The sequence below is a fragment of the Protopterus annectens genome, chromosome 1.part2 (genome assembly GCF_019279795.1).
Source record: "Protopterus annectens isolate FY-2018-M chromosome 1.part2, PAN1.0, whole genome shotgun sequence".
NCBI classification, from domain to species: domain Eukaryota; kingdom Metazoa; phylum Chordata; order Ceratodontiformes; family Protopteridae; genus Protopterus; species Protopterus annectens.
In genome coordinates this window covers 831,658,610-831,676,585 of record NC_056727.1, presented here as the reverse complement: position 1 = coordinate 831,676,585, position 17,976 = coordinate 831,658,610, and the positions used below count along the sequence as shown (strand labels likewise).

The 17,976-nt window shown below is 45.1% G+C and overlaps 1 protein-coding gene across 2 annotated transcripts in view; it reads right to left on the bottom strand.

Annotated features, from left to right (window-relative positions):
- HEATR1 (HEAT repeat containing 1) overlaps positions 1-17,976 on the bottom strand; it is a 1,780,420-nt gene that overhangs the window by 71,012 nt on the left and 1,691,432 nt on the right. For both annotated transcript variants that reach the window (XM_044059100.1, XM_044059109.1), the window contains exon 41: positions 7,950-8,118. In XM_044059100.1, the coding sequence (XP_043915035.1) occupies positions 7,950-8,118 (169 nt within the window). The remainder of the gene's footprint in view (positions 1-7,949; positions 8,119-17,976) is intronic.

Below are 17,976 nucleotides of genomic sequence, written 5' to 3'. Positions count from 1 at the left end.
CTTGTATACCAATACAATCTGAAAGGTCTCTGGGAGCTTAAGAGGCATCAAGACCTGATGCTTGACCATATTAAACTTTACATAGCTGAACTGAAGAATGATGTCCTTCAATTCTGTAACGGAAAGCAAACTTTCACCTTTTTGAAGGACCAGGAATTCATAGCAGTAAAATCTGCTCCATTAGTAGAACATCGCCTACTGCCCTCTAGGCCTGGAGTGACTGAAATTCATGTATCAACCTCTCTAACAATGGTTGGCCCAACCAGAGAAAGACAAGTTGGATGAAGCCAAGCAATTCTAGAAAACAGCTCCTTTCTATGAGGCCTAGAACCCTTCTGCCACAGCTCAAAGCTTATGGTCCTGAGGGACATAACAGATGGCCACTCATTTTCCAGGAGTGTAGCTTGAAAGAGATTATATGTTAATCTTTTTTTTTTTCATACACTACTGAAAAGGTGTAGACAAAGGACATGGAAGTTATGCGGGTCACTGACAGCAGAATGACTTGGCCCTCTTCTGGAGATCTTCATTTATCTCCTGAGATGGCTCACAGAAACTACCTCATCTCTAAACTGTGCAGCTCCACAGTGATGTAGGAAGGCTTGAGACATTCTGCCCTATAAAAGCAGAAGCTTGTTGTTGCAATCCTTCCCAAACTGTTTACTCTGTCAAAAATTCAAACATCCATTATCCATCCATCCATAACCCATTTTACCCTCTTTTGCATATGGGGTCAGGGTGTCACTTCAACAGTGACAATCATCTACAGCCAATGTTCACACCACCGGGTGGCTAGCCCTACCTTGGCTATTTTTCCTTATCACATATATGTATGCACACTCACACCTATGGCCAATTTATAGTGTCCAATCCATACAATAGGATGAATATGGGAGGAAACCAGAGCACCCAGAAAAACCCACATCAATCTAAAACACTGGGACCTCAATATTTTTAGCCTTGAAACCTCTAGCTCTTGCAAAGCAACTTTTGCACCGAAGAAGCTGAGGAAAAGGGACAAAAGAAAACCGTGTACTTAACCAGTGCTGACAATCCGAAAGGGAAGTGAGTGACAGAGCAACATGTAGGGTTGAGGTGCTGCTGCCAGCATCATAGCTATGCTGAATCTTGTTCTCATGCATCCATCTTCCACTACACATGGAATATACTGCCAAAAGCTGGCATGGGAGTGCAGAGTAAGGCAAGGGTTCCTGCAAATTGAAGAGCAGGCTGGGGGGGGGGGCACTCTCTCAGTCCCTTCTTGGGCAGCCTACCAACAGACAGAGGAGTTGAACAGAGTCAATTATCCTGGACAAGAGTTCAGACCAAGAAACTGGTCTCAAAGAAATGCTCCGTGCATGTTTCAGATTTACCTACTTGCCCCAGTGAGTGAGCACATTTTTCGTGGCCACACCTCTATCCCACTCCCAAGAGTGACTGTCAGGAGACCCTCACGTTCAACCTCACACCTTTCTAAAGAGGAAAACTTGGACGTCAACTTATTGACGGAACATGCCAAAAGAAGCAAAGGCTGCCATGAGTGCTGTGGACTTTGAAAAATGCTCAGTTCGGGAATGAGGTTCTAATCTCAACCTTCTGTCTGTGATATTTGGATGTGTCCTCCAACCAGCCCTTCCCATGGGCCACTACTATCAGTATTAACCACTAGTTCTGATGCTCCTTTTCCATCACAACCAGCCACTGAGCAATTAAGCTACTCCTGCTGATGCGAATCAGTTGTGGGGTTGACATTTTGGTACTGGTGAAAGCCAGCACTATATTCTGGTACCAAACAAATGAAAAGAAAAACAACAATGCCTTGTACAGTCCTGATTTCTGACCTTGAAACTGTACATTATGTTTTTAAACACTGAACACTGCACATCAAGAAGAGATACGAACAGCATGGTTACTTAAATGACTACATAAAGATCAGAGGTCTAGGTCCAGTCAAGTACCCAACTTCAGCAATGCCTCTTTCGAGGTCCAGTGTTGGCCACAAGAACAGTGAAGCAGCAGTACTAACAAAGCTGTACAATAGTAGTCATACTTGCAGTCTCAATATAGATGAGTATAACTAGAAAACTGTTAGCAAAAAGAAAAATGACTGAAATATAAGTTGGATAAAGCATCTTCCAGGCAAGAAAGCTCAGTCCAATACAAATGTGGTATGACAGACAAACATGACTGGGCATGCCCATTACTTTTATGGACACTCCTTTTGATAACAATTGGCAATCAAAACAGAGGCATCCACCCCAAGTGAGCAATACAATAATGACTCATGAACATCCTTTTACAGGAAGAAAAAAAATTCCATGTAGTACTTTTCCAATTAATAAATGCCAGAGGCCAAAAGAAGCTCCTACTGACTGAACAAGGAAAAACATAACAAAACAATCAAGAGAGTCAAACATGAAAAAAGTACAGTTGTGTACACTTACCATAAATGTAGATGTTTGAGTGTATTCACTGTTGCAGTCATCACATTTGGGTTAACCCTGCCAGGGTAGCCCTCGGCCGGCCCGGATACCAAAGGCTTAGTATTTCTGCATTGGTTGCTGTCGCTTCAGGACTGACGTCAGATCGTCAGCAGTATAAAGTAAGGCAGCCAACACCATTACATCAGTTTTTCTTGCCTTGTCAGGAGCCCCCAAGTGGGAACCAGGTTATGGTTGAAGAACTCCACCAGTAGAAAGTAAATACCAAAATGTCCCTTGTAAAGACAGAGAGAGAAAGAAGAGGGGGATGGAGGGAGGGAAACCAGGACTGCAACAGTGAATACACTTGAACAATTACATTTATGGTAAGTGTACACAACTGTACTATGTTCTTCGTGTTTCACTGTTGCAATCATCACATTTGGGTTAATTCCCAAAGCTGAGGAAAAGGGTAGAGGCAGTCTAGGAGACTAGGATACCCTGCAAGACTGCAGTGGCAAAGCCTGCTCTGGATTTGGAGAAGACAAGGTGGTAATGGTTGGTGAAAGTGTGAACAGATGGCAGCCTCCAGGATGTCCCTGGTGGGAACTCCTATGAGGAAAGCTGCAGAGGTGGAGGCTGCTCTGGTGGAGTGAGTCCTGAACCCCCTTAGGGGGAGGTTTTCTGTGTTGCTTGTAACAAAAATGGATGCAGTGTGCTATCCATTTGGAAATTGTTTGTTTGGAGATGGCTTTGCCCTCTGCCTTTGCAGCAAAGCTAACCAGTAATTGATCAGACTTTCAGAATGATTTAGTCCTGTCTAGATAGAATCTGAGTTGTCTGTGCACATCCAGAGAGTGCAGGATCCTTTTCCCCTTGTTTTGTGGGTTAGGGAAAAAGGTGAGCAAATGAATGGATTGGTTGAGAGCCAGACTGGACACCACTTTGGGCATGAAGGATGGGTTAGTCCTGAGGGAAACCCTGTCAGCATGGAAGATCGGAGACTCTTCTGGCTGAAGTGATGGCCAGAAGAAAAGCTGTCTTCCAGGAGAGACATTTTAACTCTGCTAAATATGCTGGTTTGAAGGGGAGCAGGGTGAGCTTTTCCAACACAAAGTTAAGGTCCCAAGCTGAGGTAGGTGCTCTTCTGGGTGCTCTTAGAAACTGTTTTAACAAAGGGTGTGAGAAAAGGGGCTGCTCAGTGTGGAAATGAGCAGAGATAGCAGAGGCATGAATTTTAATAGAGGAAAAAGACAGACCACTCTGTAACAGGTCAGCTAGGTAATTCAGGATGAGAGGTAGGGAGGACTGTGCCGTATCAGCTCCCTTAGTGTGAAACCAGGTGCAGAACCTTTTCCATTTGTCAGCACAAGACTTTCTAGTGCTAGGGCATCTGGCCTCACGTACAACATCTAGAACCCGTTTACTGAGGTTGACACATTGATCAGTGGTCAGGGAATAAGCGAGGCTGCCAAACTGCATGAATTCTCCTTCCCTCTGGGTCAGGAGGGTTGGGGTTTGAGTGAGATGCGATGGTGGCATTGGGGACAGGTTGCACAGCAGTGGGTACCAGTGCTGGCGAGGCCAGTCTTGAGCAATAAGAATTGTCCTTGGTTTTTCCTCCCTTATTTTGAGCAGTACCCTGGTGATGAGAGGTAGTGGAGGAAAGGCATAGACCGATAAGAGTGACCCAGGGGAAGAACAGAGCATCCATTTTCCAAGCCATGCAGTGAAGCTCCGTGGTGCAGAACATACTGAGCTGATGGTTGGTGTAGGATGCAAAGAGGTCAACCTTTGGGGTGTCCCATTTCTCAGTTATTAGGGTGAAGGTTCTTTGTCTAGCTGCCACTCGTGTGGGTCCAAAAGATTCCTGCTTAAGTGGTCTGCCAGAGAGTTTAGAGAACCTGGCAGGAATTGTGCTAACAGATGGAGTTGCATGGCACAGGCTGTGTGCAAAAGGGTCATGGCCAGCCTGCATAGAGGGTAGGAGTGAGTCCCTCCATGCTTGTTGATATACATCACAGTGGTGTTGTCTGTTTTGATCAGGAGAGCCCCTGGGGAGAGAAGGGGCCTGAAAGCTGTCAATGCGTGCTGGACAGCTAACATCTCTTTTTGGTTGATGTGCAGATGGATTTGCTGTGGGCTCCATTGGTCCTGTATGCACCTGCTTTCCAGGTGTGCACCCCAGGCATAGTTTGAAACGTCTGTGGTGCGGGTCTGGGCGGCAGGGGGTGGTAAGAAAGACAGTCCCTCATTGTGGCAGCATGCTGCTGCCCACCAAAGAAAATCTTTCCTTAGGCCAGGTATCATTGGTATAAGACTTTCCAGGTCTTGAGTGTGTTGACAACAAAGGCTTTTTAGTTACCTTTGTAGTTTCCTCATATGCAGTCTGGCATATGGAATGAGTAGAATGGAAGATGCCATGAACCCCAGTGCTTGCAGGATTTTCCTTGCAGATAACTGGGGTCTGGTGGCTAGTTGAGAGTAGTAGGCTGTCAGGTAAGTTTGCTTTTCTGGTGTAAGGAATGCCATCTGGGATGCTGTGTCCAGGCTTGCGCCCAGGAATATAATCCTTTGGGTGGGTACTAGTTTGGATTTCTTTTCATTGACCGTGTACCCTAGGGAGGTCAGTAGGGACTTTACAAAGGCCAGGTACTTGAGCAGCTTTTCCTGACTGTCTGCCTGAATTAAGCAGTCCAAGTATGGGTAAATTTGGATATTTCTTTGTCTGCAAAAGGCAATGGCGGGAGCCAGACATTTTGGGAAAACTCTGGGAGCAGTAGATAAGCCAAAGGGGAGTACAGAGAACTGAAAGTGCATAGATCCTGCCCTGAAACATAGATATTTCCTGCATGACTCCCTAATAGGAATGTGGAGGTAGGCCTCTTTTAGGTCTAGGGTAGCTAGCCAACCATCCTTGGAGAGCATGGGTAGCAGTTGCTGGAGGGTGAACATTTTGAATTTTGGTATCACCAGGAAGGTGTTTAGAATGGACAGATTGAGGATGAGGCGCCAGGTGCTCTCCTTTCTGAGTACCAGAAAAATTCTGGAGTAGAAACCTTGGCCCTTCTGTTCTGCAGGAATGTGCCCTATTGCCCTCATAGATAGTAGGGAAAGGACTTGCTTTTGCGCCTCTGCCCACTGGTTTGGAGGTAGTTCTGGGAACCCTTTTGGGGTTGAAAGAGTGTGGAAAAAAAATTTGTATCCCTGGGACACTATGTTGAGGACCTAGCGGTCATTGGTAATGGTGGCCCAGGTGCTTGCACAAAAGGAGAGTTTCCTCCTAGGGGTAAGTGAAGGTGGGCAGAGGGATGGGGTGGGGGAGAAGAGTCATTGTGAGTTCTTATCATGAGGGGGTGGCTTAAAACTCCCTGGTTTTGAAGTGGAGGAATTCCACTATTTTGATCTCTGCAGTCCCTGTGGCTGCTGTCTGGGGGGGGGTCTGGGCTCAACTGACCTAGTGGGAGCAGGAAAGAACCAGTCCTTCGAGGTGCAATGCCTGCTGAACTTGGGTGGCTGGACCTCTAAGAAATCCTTAACTGTCTGCATAGATTTAGCTTTTTCTTCCATCATATTTAAGACCTCCTCTGCCTTAGTGCCAAATAAGTTGTCTTTGTGCAAGGGTGCATCCAATAATTTAGATTTAACATGGTCTGGCAAGGGCTGTTTCTTAAGCCATGCATACCTTCTAAGGACAGAATCGGTGACTGCTGCCCTGCAAGAAGCTTCTAGGGCGTCAAAACCACAGTGTAAGGTGTGCTTAGTCACTTGACTTGCAGAATGCATTAACTCTTGTAACTCTCTAGATTCTGCACAAGCAGGAAAGGAAGACGCTTTTTGTTTGAGGAGTTCCATGGTATGTTGCTGAAATTTTAGCATATGGAACTGGCAATTCAGTACTCTGATAGCAAGAGTAGCAGAGGTGTATACTTTTTTACCCCATCTGTCTAGTGCTCGGGAATCCCTATCTGAGGGGGTGGGATTCTTAGCAGAGGTTACCTTATTTCCTTTAGGCCCTTGAGAAATTATCTCAGGGTCAGCAGTAGGATTTTTTAAAAGAAATTTGTGAGAGTCAGGGACTCTGTAATACCTGTCTGGTTTTCTGGGTGCAGAAGGGAGGATGTCAGGAGTCAAACTGGATTCCAGGAAAACATCATCCACAACATCCAGGACTGGGGGAATGGCCAGGGGTCTCTGCTGTGGAAGCTCTAAGCATTCCCTGAGTCTCTTTTTAGACTGAGGGTAATCCTAACATTCCCATTGAAAATGCTCCCTTAAGGTATGAAGGGTTCCCCAAAGGAAAAGTCCTCGTGTGGAGGGGCTGAGGGAATGGAATCCTCTGCATCAGAGAGGGGTTGCATGACTTCATATTCAAATGCATCACAGTCAGACTCCTGTTCAGACAAAACTACTGGGGACAGATCTCTTTTTCTTTTGGAAGAGGTAGCTTGGCTTCTCCTGATCAGCATGATAAGGTCTTCCGCCATTTTAAGCTTTTGAGACTGAGGCAAGGAAGCAGGTGCCTGAGACTAGGTCGGTTTTGTGGGTGTGGTTCGTACCCTGGACCTTAGAAACTCGGTAGTTTTCGAAAGAATGGTAGACTCGAAAGACGTCGTCGATTTGTGACAAGAATTGGTAGTGTGAAGTACTTCCTCAGAAGCCAGTGCCTGCTCAGCATCTCCGGACCCATCCAAGGGAGAGACAACCGCAGGATCCTTAATCGAGGAAGAGTTTTGCAGCATACCGGACTCCGAAAGGGTCTCGGTAGGGGCCTACGAATCCACAGAAGCGGGTATCAGGGGCTGTGAAAAAGCCTCACTGATGACCAGAGAACTGACGACTAGCTTAACAGAAGCATCGTCCGAAGGTTTGGACTGTCTCTGTCTTTATCCTTACGTATTTTCAGAAGATCTGCTGTCGGTTGTCTTACAAAAGCCATATCGGAATTCGAGGACTGTAAATGAAAATATCTAACTACAATAAGGGCCCGATGATGTATAGTTCTGGCGTGGAACAAAGCACAAAAACAACAGCGTGGGATGTCGTGGTCTGGACCTAAGCAAGTGACGCAGTCAAAATTAAAGTCTTGGTGTGTTATTTGCTTTCCACAGGCAAGACAATTGTTAACTTTTTTTGACATCGATTAGTGCAAGAAAAAAAGGATCCCCAATGGGGTACTTAGCTTTAGAAGACTTCAGCTTCAATTCGGAAGACGAAACTTAGGTAGCGTCCGACCGGCACTCATGCGAACTGTTTCTGCTTCGGGCTCCATGGCAATAAAGACTGATGTATAATGCTGTCGGCTGCCTTACTTTATATTACTGATGACCTGACGTCAGTCCTGAAGCGACAGCAACCGACGCAGAAATACTAAGCCAGTAAGTATTTGGGCCAGCCGAGGGCTACCCTGGCAGGGATAACCCAAATGTGATGACTGCAACAGTAAAACACGAAGATCAATTATGTCTTAATCCTCTGTATAACTTGATCACAGAACCTTAAAGTCGCCAAATATTAAAATATTCTTACCACTTTTTGCTGCATTAGACTGCTTCAACAAATCAGCAAATGGCTTCACTAAGTGACCAGCAAAAAGAATGAAGAGCCCCTTCAGCTTGTCAGCAATGCAGTCAGCTAAACGATAAAATGTCAGCAGTCGGTCTCGGGAAGAGTCTTCAGTCTTTGCCCAGTCAAATAGCTAAAAAAAGTACAGACACATAATGTATAGTTTCTACCAGATACTACAAATGTAACTATTGTAAAGTTGATTGAAAGTGCCAACTAGTCAAGCCTCTTTTTTTCACTTGCCACATAATTTACATCACTCCCAATCTAGTTAAGCTCGTAGGTTCTTACTAAGTTTACCACCAAGGAAACCATCAAGAAGCTCAGCCACATTACCTAATAGTGGTAGGAGATTAACAATGCCCCCCCTTTAAGAAGACTTGCTCCACATATCTGTAATGAAAATTTTCACTCACTCATCCAGTCATCCAGACCCCAGTTTTAAAAGTTGCTAGGGAAGTACTCTGACATGCAAGCGCAGCCTACTCCAGAAAACGGGTTCATTGAGTTAGGTATCTGTCATTCCATCTGGAGTTGTTAATGTGGTAGTATAGGTTTAGGTCTCTAGAATAGGTGTTTACATTACCACTGCTTCAGCTTTATGTGAGAGTTCAAAGAGTGCTGGGTCATTCACAGCATGTAAAATTAAGCAAAGATCACCCCCTCAAGGAAGTTAAAGAAATACAGTTGTGTATCCTAAAAGTGGTCATCTGTTTATAAAAGGTGTGGAGTCTTCAGCTTCCAGATCAGCAACTGAGGCATCGCACATTTTCATTTTGTCTGGCACTACTGTGACAAGAGCCATAGTATATATATATATATATATATATATATATATATATATATATATCACACAAGAAGAGAGATCATTATGATGATGCGGAATAATATAACTTGTACAACAGCACTCACCATGTTAAGTAAACGTAAAAAGAAAGGCTGCAGAGGTAGATGCAGCCCTGGTAGAATGTGATCTTATCCCTGTGGGGTAGGTTTTCCATGGTGCTTATAGCAGAAATGAATGCAATGGGCTATCCACTTATAAATGGTTTGTTTTGAAATGGCCTTCCCCTCTGCACCTGCAGCAAAGCCAACTAGCAGCTGTTCAGATTTTCTGAGTGGCTTAGTCCTGTCTAAATAAAATCTAAGTTGCCTGTGCACGTCCAAAGAGTGCAGTATTTGTTCTCCTTTGTTTTGTGGATTTGGGAAAAAAGTAGGCAAATGAATGGACTGATTAAGGGCCACAGTAGATACCACCTTGGGCATAAAGGAAGGATTGGTACTCAGGGACACCATGTCTGCATGGAAGATGATGAATGGCTCCACTGCCATGAGGGCCTGTAATTCAGACACCCTTTTCTTGTTGATGTGATGGCTAGGAGGAATGCTGTTTTCCAGGAAAGGAATTTCAACTCTGCAGTTGCAGCTGGCTCAAATAGAGGTAGACTGAGATTTTCCAATACAAAGTTAAGATCCCAGGCTGGAGTAGGGTCTCTCCTGGGTGGTCTTAAATTTTTGGCCCCTCTGAGGAATTGCTTTAGCAGGGGGTGAGAGAAGAGGGGTGGTTCAGTATTATAATGAGCTGAAATGGCAGAGGCATGAATTTTAATTGACGAGAAGGAAAGGCCCTTGTGGAGCATCTTTGTAAAGTACTGAAGAATATGCAGCAAGCTGGGCACTGTTGTGCCCATCCCATGAGTCTGGCTCCAGGAACAGTATCGTTTCCACTTTTCAGCATAGGATTTTCTAGTACTAAGCCTCCTTAATGACATCTAGCACCTGCTTACTGAGGGATGTTATTGGAGAGCTCAAGGAATTAGCCAGGCTGGAAGGTTCAGGGTTTGACATGGAGGGTGCAAAATCTGGCCCTCCTGCTGGGACAGCAGGAAAGGGGTCTGAGGCAGGTGCCATGATTCCAGTAGTGACATACTGTGCAAGAGGGGGTACCACTGCTGGCGTGGCCAGTCTGGTGCGATCAGTATTGTCCTTGGTTTGTCCTGTTTGATATTTAGCAGAAATTTCGAGAGGAGAGGCAGAGGGGCAAAGGCATAAACTAAGAGGCTTTCCCAGGTGAAGGACAGGGCATCCACTTTCCAAGCTTGACTATGGGAAGTCCTTGTGCAGAATTTGTCCAATTGCCAGTTCTGGGGGGAGGCAAACAGGTCTATCTCTGGATTCCCCCATTTGTTTCTCAAAAGGTTGAATATCTTTGGTTCCAGTTTCTACTCGTGTGGGTCCATGAGATTTCTGCTTAGGTCGTATGCCAGTGAGTTTAGCTTGCCTGGCAGGAATTGAGCTTGTAGGTGCACTTGGTAGGGCAAGGCTATGTCCCACAGAGCCATAGCTAGTCTGCAGATAGGGTACGAGATGGTTCCCCCCTGCTTGTTTATGTACTACATAACAGTGGTGTTGTCTGTCTTTACCAATAATTGCCCTGGAAGACTGTGGTCCTTGAAGGCTGTCAGGGAATTCTCTACAGCTAACATTTCTTTTTGATTGATATGCAGGTGCATCTGACTCCAGTTCCATATGCCCTGAATAAACTGCCCTGCCAAGTGAGCCCCCCCCATGCACAGTCTGATGCGTATGTTGTTAGGGTTTGGGCGGCAGGGGGTAGAGTGAATGGGAGCTCCTTGTTGTGGTAGCAGGCCTCTGCCCACCAAAGGAACTCTGTCTTTATACAAGGAATGATAAGAATCATTGGTTCCAGGTCCTGAGAATGTTGACACCATAGACTTTTTAGATACCATTGAAGTTTCCTCATATGCAGTCTTGCATACGGAATTAGTAGAATGCAAGAGGCCATGAATCCCAGGGCTTGCAGATAACTGGGTCTTTGTGGCCAGTAGTTTGTAGTAGGCTGTCAAATAAACTTGTTTCTCTGATGTCAGGTAAGCCATCTGGGAAGTTGTGTTCAAGCTTGCTCCCAGGAATACAATTTGTTGGCAGGGTAATAGATGAGATTTCTTTTCGTTTATGGTGTACCCCTGTGAGGTTAGAAATTTCTTTACAAATGCCAGATGTTTTAGTAGCACGTCCTGGTTTTCTGCCTGAATTAGACAATCATCCAGGTATGGGTATATTTAAATATTTCTTTGCCTGCAAAATGCAATGACTGGAGCTAGACACTTTGTGAATACCCTGGGTAGACAAGCCAAAGGGAAGTGCAGAGAACTGATAGTGCATGAAGCATGCTCTGAAGCGTAGGTATTTCCTGCAAGATTCCCTTACTGGAATGTGCAGGTAAGCTTCCTTTAAATCTAAGGTTGCCAACCAGGCATCTTTGCCTAGCATAGAAAGCAGCTGTTGAAGTGTTAGCATTTTGAATTTTGGGACTACCAAAAATGTGCTTAGAATAGAGAGGTCCAGAATAGGATGCCAGGAGCTGTCTTCTCTGGGTACCAGGAAAAGTCTTGAGTAAAAACCTTGTCCCCTTTCTTCTGCTGGGACAGGTTGAATAGCCCTGATACTTTGAAGAGAGAGAACCTGCTGTTGAGCCTCTGCCCACTGATTTGGGGGTAGGTCTGGCCAACCGTTTGGGGTTGGTAAGGTGTGGAAGTGGAATCTGTATCCTTGGAAAGCTATATTTAAAACCCATTTGTCTGGGGTAATGAGTTCCCAGTTTTTTTGCATGCAGGGCGATCTTTCCTCCTAAGGGAGCAGGCAGTAGGGCAGGGCTTGGAAGACTTAAGGTTAAGCCATTGTGACATTGTTTCATAGGTGGTGTGTTACTACTTCCAGCTTTGGAAGTGGGAGCCCCCCGCTGCTTAGGCCTGCGAGTACCTTGAGACTGTATCCTAGGTGGTCTGCTGTTCCTGGGTTTGGACTGAGAAGGCCTGGAAGAGCCAGGAAAGGACCAGTTCTTAGAAGGCCAATGCCTGCTAAATCTGGGAGGCTATACTTGCGGGAAATCTTTAAGAGTCTGCATAGATTTAGCTTTTTCCTCCATCTTTTTAAGGACTTCTGCTTTGTTGCCAAACAGCCGGTCTTGGTTTAAGGGAGCATTCAGTAATTTAACTTTAACATGATCTGGCAAATTTTGCTCCTTAAGCCAAGCATGCCTTCTAAGTACAGACCCAGTGACAGCAGCTCTCCAAGATGCTTCTAAAGAGTCAAAACCACATTGCAAAGTATGTTTACCAACTTGTTCAGTAGACTGCATTAAATCCTGTAATTCTTTATTTTCAGCACAGTCAGGAATCAACATCATTTCCTGTTTAAGTAGTCTCATAATATGCTGCTGATACTTTAACATATGAAACTGGCAGTTTAAGGCCCTAATGGACAAAGTAGCAGAAGTGTATACCTTCTTACCCCATCTGTCCAAGGCCCTGGAATCTCTATCAGAAGGGGTAGGGTTTTTGACAGTAGTAGCCTTAATTCCTTTAGGTCCTTGGGAAATGGTCTCTGGGTCCACAGTAGGATTCTTGAAGAGGAACTTTTGAGAATCCGGTACTCTGTAATACCAGTCAGACTTCCTAGGAGCTGGAGGTAAAGTGTCTGGGACCAGGCTAGATTCCAAGAAGGCATCATCTACAATGTCCAGGACAGGGGGGATTGCTAAAGGCCTGTGTTGAGGGAGGAGTAAGAATCCCCCAAGCCTCTTTTTGGAATCAGAGTAATCCTGGCTTTCCCAACGGAAATGCTCCCTAAGAGTGTGCAAGGTTTCACCAAAAGAAAAATCTTCTGGAGGGGAAGCAGAGGGAATGGAATCCTCTGCATCAGAATCCTCATAGGTAGATAAGGGCAAACCCTGATAATCAGAAGAAACAGAAATTTCGGAATCCTGATCAGAAGAATCAGAAGGAAAATCAGTTCTAGGTCTCTTACAGGGTGAAGGCTGGCTTTTCCTAATTAAAGTAATAAGGTCTTCAGCCATTCTTATTTTTTTAGGCATATGGGCCTGACCATGCGGTTTGGATGTCGGTTTTCTAGGCATGGGTCGAGATTTAGGCCTTGAAAAAGAAGATGGCATTGGTTTGAAATGCAAGTCAGTAGGCCTGAATACACTCTCAGAAGCCGGTGCCTGCACAGCGGCTCCGGACCCATCCAAGGTAGAGATATAGTGCAGTTGTGTACCTACCATAAATGTAGATGTTCGAGTGTATTCACTGTTGCAGTCATTACAATTGGGTTATCCTGCTGGCAGGCTACCCGCAGTCGGCCCGAGTTCCAAAGTCTAGGTCCGGCGTCGGTTGCTGTCACCTCCTCCCTGACATCAGTGCGCCAGGGGTATAAAAGATGCAACCAACGCCATTTTCTTCAGTTTTTCAGTTTTTAGGTGCCCCTAAAATGGTAGGCTAAATTATGCCAATAAGCATGCATGCACAAAAAAAAACTTTTCCTTCATCTACAAGCAAATACACCACATAGGTTGTATAGAAAAGAGAAGTACAGAGAAGTCCCAGCAAAGAAAAAGGGGGATGGTGGGAGGGTAACCTGGACTGCAACAGTGAATACACTCGAACATCTACATTTATGGTAGGTACACAACTGTACTATGTTCATCGTGTTTCACTGTTGCAGTCATTACAATTGGGTTGAATCCCAAAGCTAAGGTTGGGAGGCTGGTGCTAAATAGGATTAGGAGAGGCTATCAGGCCCTGCAGAACTGCAGTGGCAAAGCCTGCCCTGGATTTAGAGTAGAGAGGTAAGTGATAGTGCTCTGTAAAAGTATGCACTGAACTCCAAGTTACAGCCTCTAAGATGTCTTTGGTTGGTACTCTTCTGAGGAAGCCTGCTAAAGTGGCTGCTGCCCTGGTTGAATGTGGCCTAATGCCCTTAGGCACTGATTTGCCATGCTGTGAATAGCAGAAACGAATGCAGTGGCCTATCCACTTTGAAATAGTCTGCTTTGAGATAGGCTTTCCTTGTAATCCTTCAGCATATGCCACTAGACGTTGTTCAGTCTTTCTGAAACCTTTGGTTCTGTCCAAGTAGAAGTGTAGCTGCCTGTGAATGTTCAAAGAATGCAGAATTCTCTCACCCTTATTCTGTGGGTTTGGATAAAAGGTAGGCAAATTAATTGTTTGGTTAAGGGCCACACTGGACACTACCTTAGGCATAAATGTAGGGTTTGTCCTCAGAGAAACCCTGTCAGGATGGAAAATGATAAAAGGTTCCATAGCCATGAGTGCCTGTAACTCTGAGACTAGTCTAGCAGAGGTTATTGCTAGGAGCAGAGCTGTTTTCCAGGATAAGAATTTTATATCAGCTGCAGAGGCTGGCTCAAACGGAGGCAGTGTGAGTTTTTCCAAGACATAGTTGAGGTCCCATGCAGGTATTGGTGCTCTACTTGGAGGTCTTATGTTTTTGGCCCCTCTGAAGTACTGCCTTAGTAATGGATGAGAAAAAATAAGTGGTTCTGTATTGTAATGAGCTGAAATGGCAGAGGCATGAATTTTAATTGATGAAAAGGAAAGGCCTTTATCAAGCATCTCATTTAAGTATTGCAAAATCTGAGGAATATGGAATATTTGGAACAATTGTGTCAATACCTTGAGCCTGGTTCCAAGCACAGAATCTCTTCCATTTTTCTGCATAAGATTTTCTGGTGCTAGGCCTCCTGGCCTCCAAAATAACATCCATCACTGCTTTAGAGAGAGGTGCGTCTTGAATGGCTACATTATCCACCATGCTGCCAGGTTTAAGGTCCTGAGTTGGCTGTGCAGTATCTGACTGTCTTGTTGGGTCAATAAGTGAGGAATTTGAGGTAATGTCCAAGCTGGGCATTGGGACAAGCTCTTTAGGATTGGGTACCAGTGCTGGCGGGGTCAGTCTGGGGCAATCAGTATCATTTTTGGTTTCTGTTGTCTGACCTTGAGGAGTACCTTGGGGAGGAGAGGCATATACTGTTATATTTTTCCAGCTGAAAGATAGAGCATCCACTTTCCATGCTTGCTTATGATAAGTCCTTGTGCAGAATCTCTGTAGTTGGTAGCTGTGAAGGGAGGCAAATAGGTCTATGTCCGGGCATCCCCAGGTCCTTGTTATCATGCTGAAGACTTGTGGATCCAATTTCTACTCGTGGGGATCCATTAGGTTTCTGCTTAGTTCATCTGTCAAAGTATTTGTCCTTCCTGGCAGGAATTGTGCTTGCAGATGTACTTGGTAAGTCAATGATGTGTCCCACAAGTTCATGGCTAGCCTGCAGAGGGGGTAGGAATGTGTGCCTCCCTGCTTGTTTATGTACCACATGACTGTAGTATTGCCCATCTTTATAAGTAGCTGTCCTGGATGAAGTAGATCCTTGAAGGTTGTCAGGGCATTCTGAACAGCTAGCATCTCTTTTTGATTGATATGTAGATGCATTTGACTTGCGGACCATGTGCCCTGAATACATCTTCCTGCCATATGGGCCCCCCAGGCATAATCTGATGCATCTGTTGTCAATGTCTGCCTGGCTGTGGGTAAGGTGAATGGCTGTCCCATGTTGTGGTGACAGGCTTTTGCCCACCATCGAAACTCCTGTTGCAGGCAGGGAATGAGGGTAATTATTGTTTCCAGGCTGTGGCAATGTTGAGTCCAAACACTTTTTAGATACCATTGAAGTTTCCTCATATGCAGTCTTGCATATGGAATTAGCAGAATGCAGGATGCCATGAATCCCAAGGCCTGCAGAATTTTTCTTGCAGATAACTGGGTCTTTGTTGCCAACATTTTGAAATAAGTAGTCAGTTGTCTGTGTTTGTCTGGCGTGAGATAAGCCATCTGGGCAGTTGTATTTAAGCTTGCACCCAGGAATATTATCTCTTGAGAGGGTACGAGTTTTGATTTCTTTTCGTTTACTGTGTACCCTAGACCTGTTAGTAATCTTTTTACAAACGCCAGATGCTGTAGTAGAATGTCCTTGTTCTCTGCTTGAATAAGGCAGTCCAAGTAAGGATATATTTGTATTCCTCTTTGTCTGCAAAATGCAATTACTGGTGCCAAGCATTTTGTGAAGACCCCGGGCGCAGCAGATAAGCCAAAGGGCAGTACAGAGAATTGGTAATGCATTGAGCCAGCTATAAATCTGAGGTATCTTCTGCATGGCTGTCTGATTGGGACATGCAGGTATGCCTCTTTTAGGTCTAAAGTCACAAGCCAAGCCTTCTTGCCCAGCATGGGCAGAAGCTGCTGCAGAGTCAACATTTAGAATTTTGGAATATCCATGAATGTGCTTACGATAGACAGGTCCAGTACTGGTCTCCAGGCTTTGTCCTTTCTGGGCACCAAGAATAGCCTTGAGTAGAATCCTAGTCCCTGCTCTTGCTGTAGTACTAGCTGAATGGCTCTCATGTCCATGAGGGATGAAACTTGTTTTTGTGCCTCTGCCCACTGATTGCGTGGCAGGTCTGGCATACTGTTTGGGCTTGGCAGGGTGTGAAAGTGGAACCTGTAGCCTTGTGATACAATATTTAAGACCCATTTGTCCTGGGTGAACATGTGCCAATTTTGTGAAAAAAGTGCTAGTTTTCCCCCCAAAGGGGCTGCCAGAAGATAAGTGCTTGGTGCTGGCAGGAGAAAGTCATTGAGACTGTTTCCTGTATGGCTGTGTTTTTTCCTCTCCGCTTCTGGAGGTAGAAGCACCCCATTGTTTAGGCCTGTATGAGTCTTGGGGTTGTGATCTGCCTCTGGGGCGTCTGTAACTGCCTCTTTATGGCCTGTCTGACACTGGAAAGGACCAATTATTTGTAGGCCAGTTCCTGCTAAATCTGGGAGGCCGCACCTGCAAGAAATCCTTGACTGTTTGCATAGACTTAGCTTTGTCCTCCATTTTCTTCAACACCTCTTCTGCTTTAACACCAAACAAGGTATCATGCTGTAATGGAGCATCTAATAGTTTTGCTTTAACATGATCAGGCAGATTCTGTTTTTTTAACCAAGCATGCCTCCTAATGACAGAATCTGTAACAGCGGCCCTGCAGGAGGCCTCTAGAGAATCAAAACCACATTGCAAAGTGTGCTTTCCCACTTGTTCAGCTACATGCAATAAATCCTGTATTTCTTTGTTTTCTGCACATTATGAATTTGTCAACATTTTCTGTTTAAGCAGTGACATAAGATATTGCTGATATTTAAGCATATGAAACTGGCAATTTAAAGCTCTTACAACCAAGGTAGCACAAGTATAAATCTTTTTCCCCCATCTGTCCAGGGCCCTAGAATCCCTATCAGAGGGGATAGGGTTTTTTGCAGTGGAAGCCTTGACCCCTTTGGGACCCTGAGAGAGAGTTTCTGGGTCAGCAGCAGGGTTTTTATAAAGAAATGTATGTGAATCAGGAACCCTGTAGTATCTGTCTGGCTTAACAGGAGCTGGTGGTAAAGAGTCAGGAGACAGGTCGGACTCTGAAAATACATTATCTACAATGTCTAAAACAGGAGGGATAGCAAGGGGCCTGTGCTGAGGTATTAAAAGGAAGTCTCTGAGCCTTTTCTTGGATTCTGAATACTCTTGGCTCTCTCAGTGGAAATGCTTCCTCATAGTATGCAGGGTTTCCCCAAAAGAATAATCCTCAGGAGGAGAGGCTGAAGGGATAGATTCTTCGGCATCAGAATCCTCATAGGGAGGAAGAGAATATTCTTGTTCAGAAGAGGAATCAGAAGAAATGGAAACCTGATCTGAAGATTCATATTCTATCTCTTGCCTAGGCCTCTTATCATGAGGGGGATGGGAACCCCTGATCAAAGTAATTAGGTCTTCGGCCATTTTAAGCATCTGTTTTTTAGGCATGGTGGCCTGTCCAGGAGAATGCTGTACTTGTTTCTTTGTCTTTAGAGCTGCTTTAGTCTTTGCCTTTGAAGCTGAAGTTGGTTTCACATATAACTGTGTAGGCTTGAAAATACCCTCAGAAGCCGATGCCTGCTCAGCGGCTCCGGACCCATCTGAGGAAATAGTTTCCGTGTGTCCAATACATTGAGTTTCCAGTGGCCTAGTCAGCTCCACGTGGGAGTCGGAAGTGGCCTGTGCCTCTGAGGTAGCGGGCTTTAGGGGCTGCGAAAGCGCCTC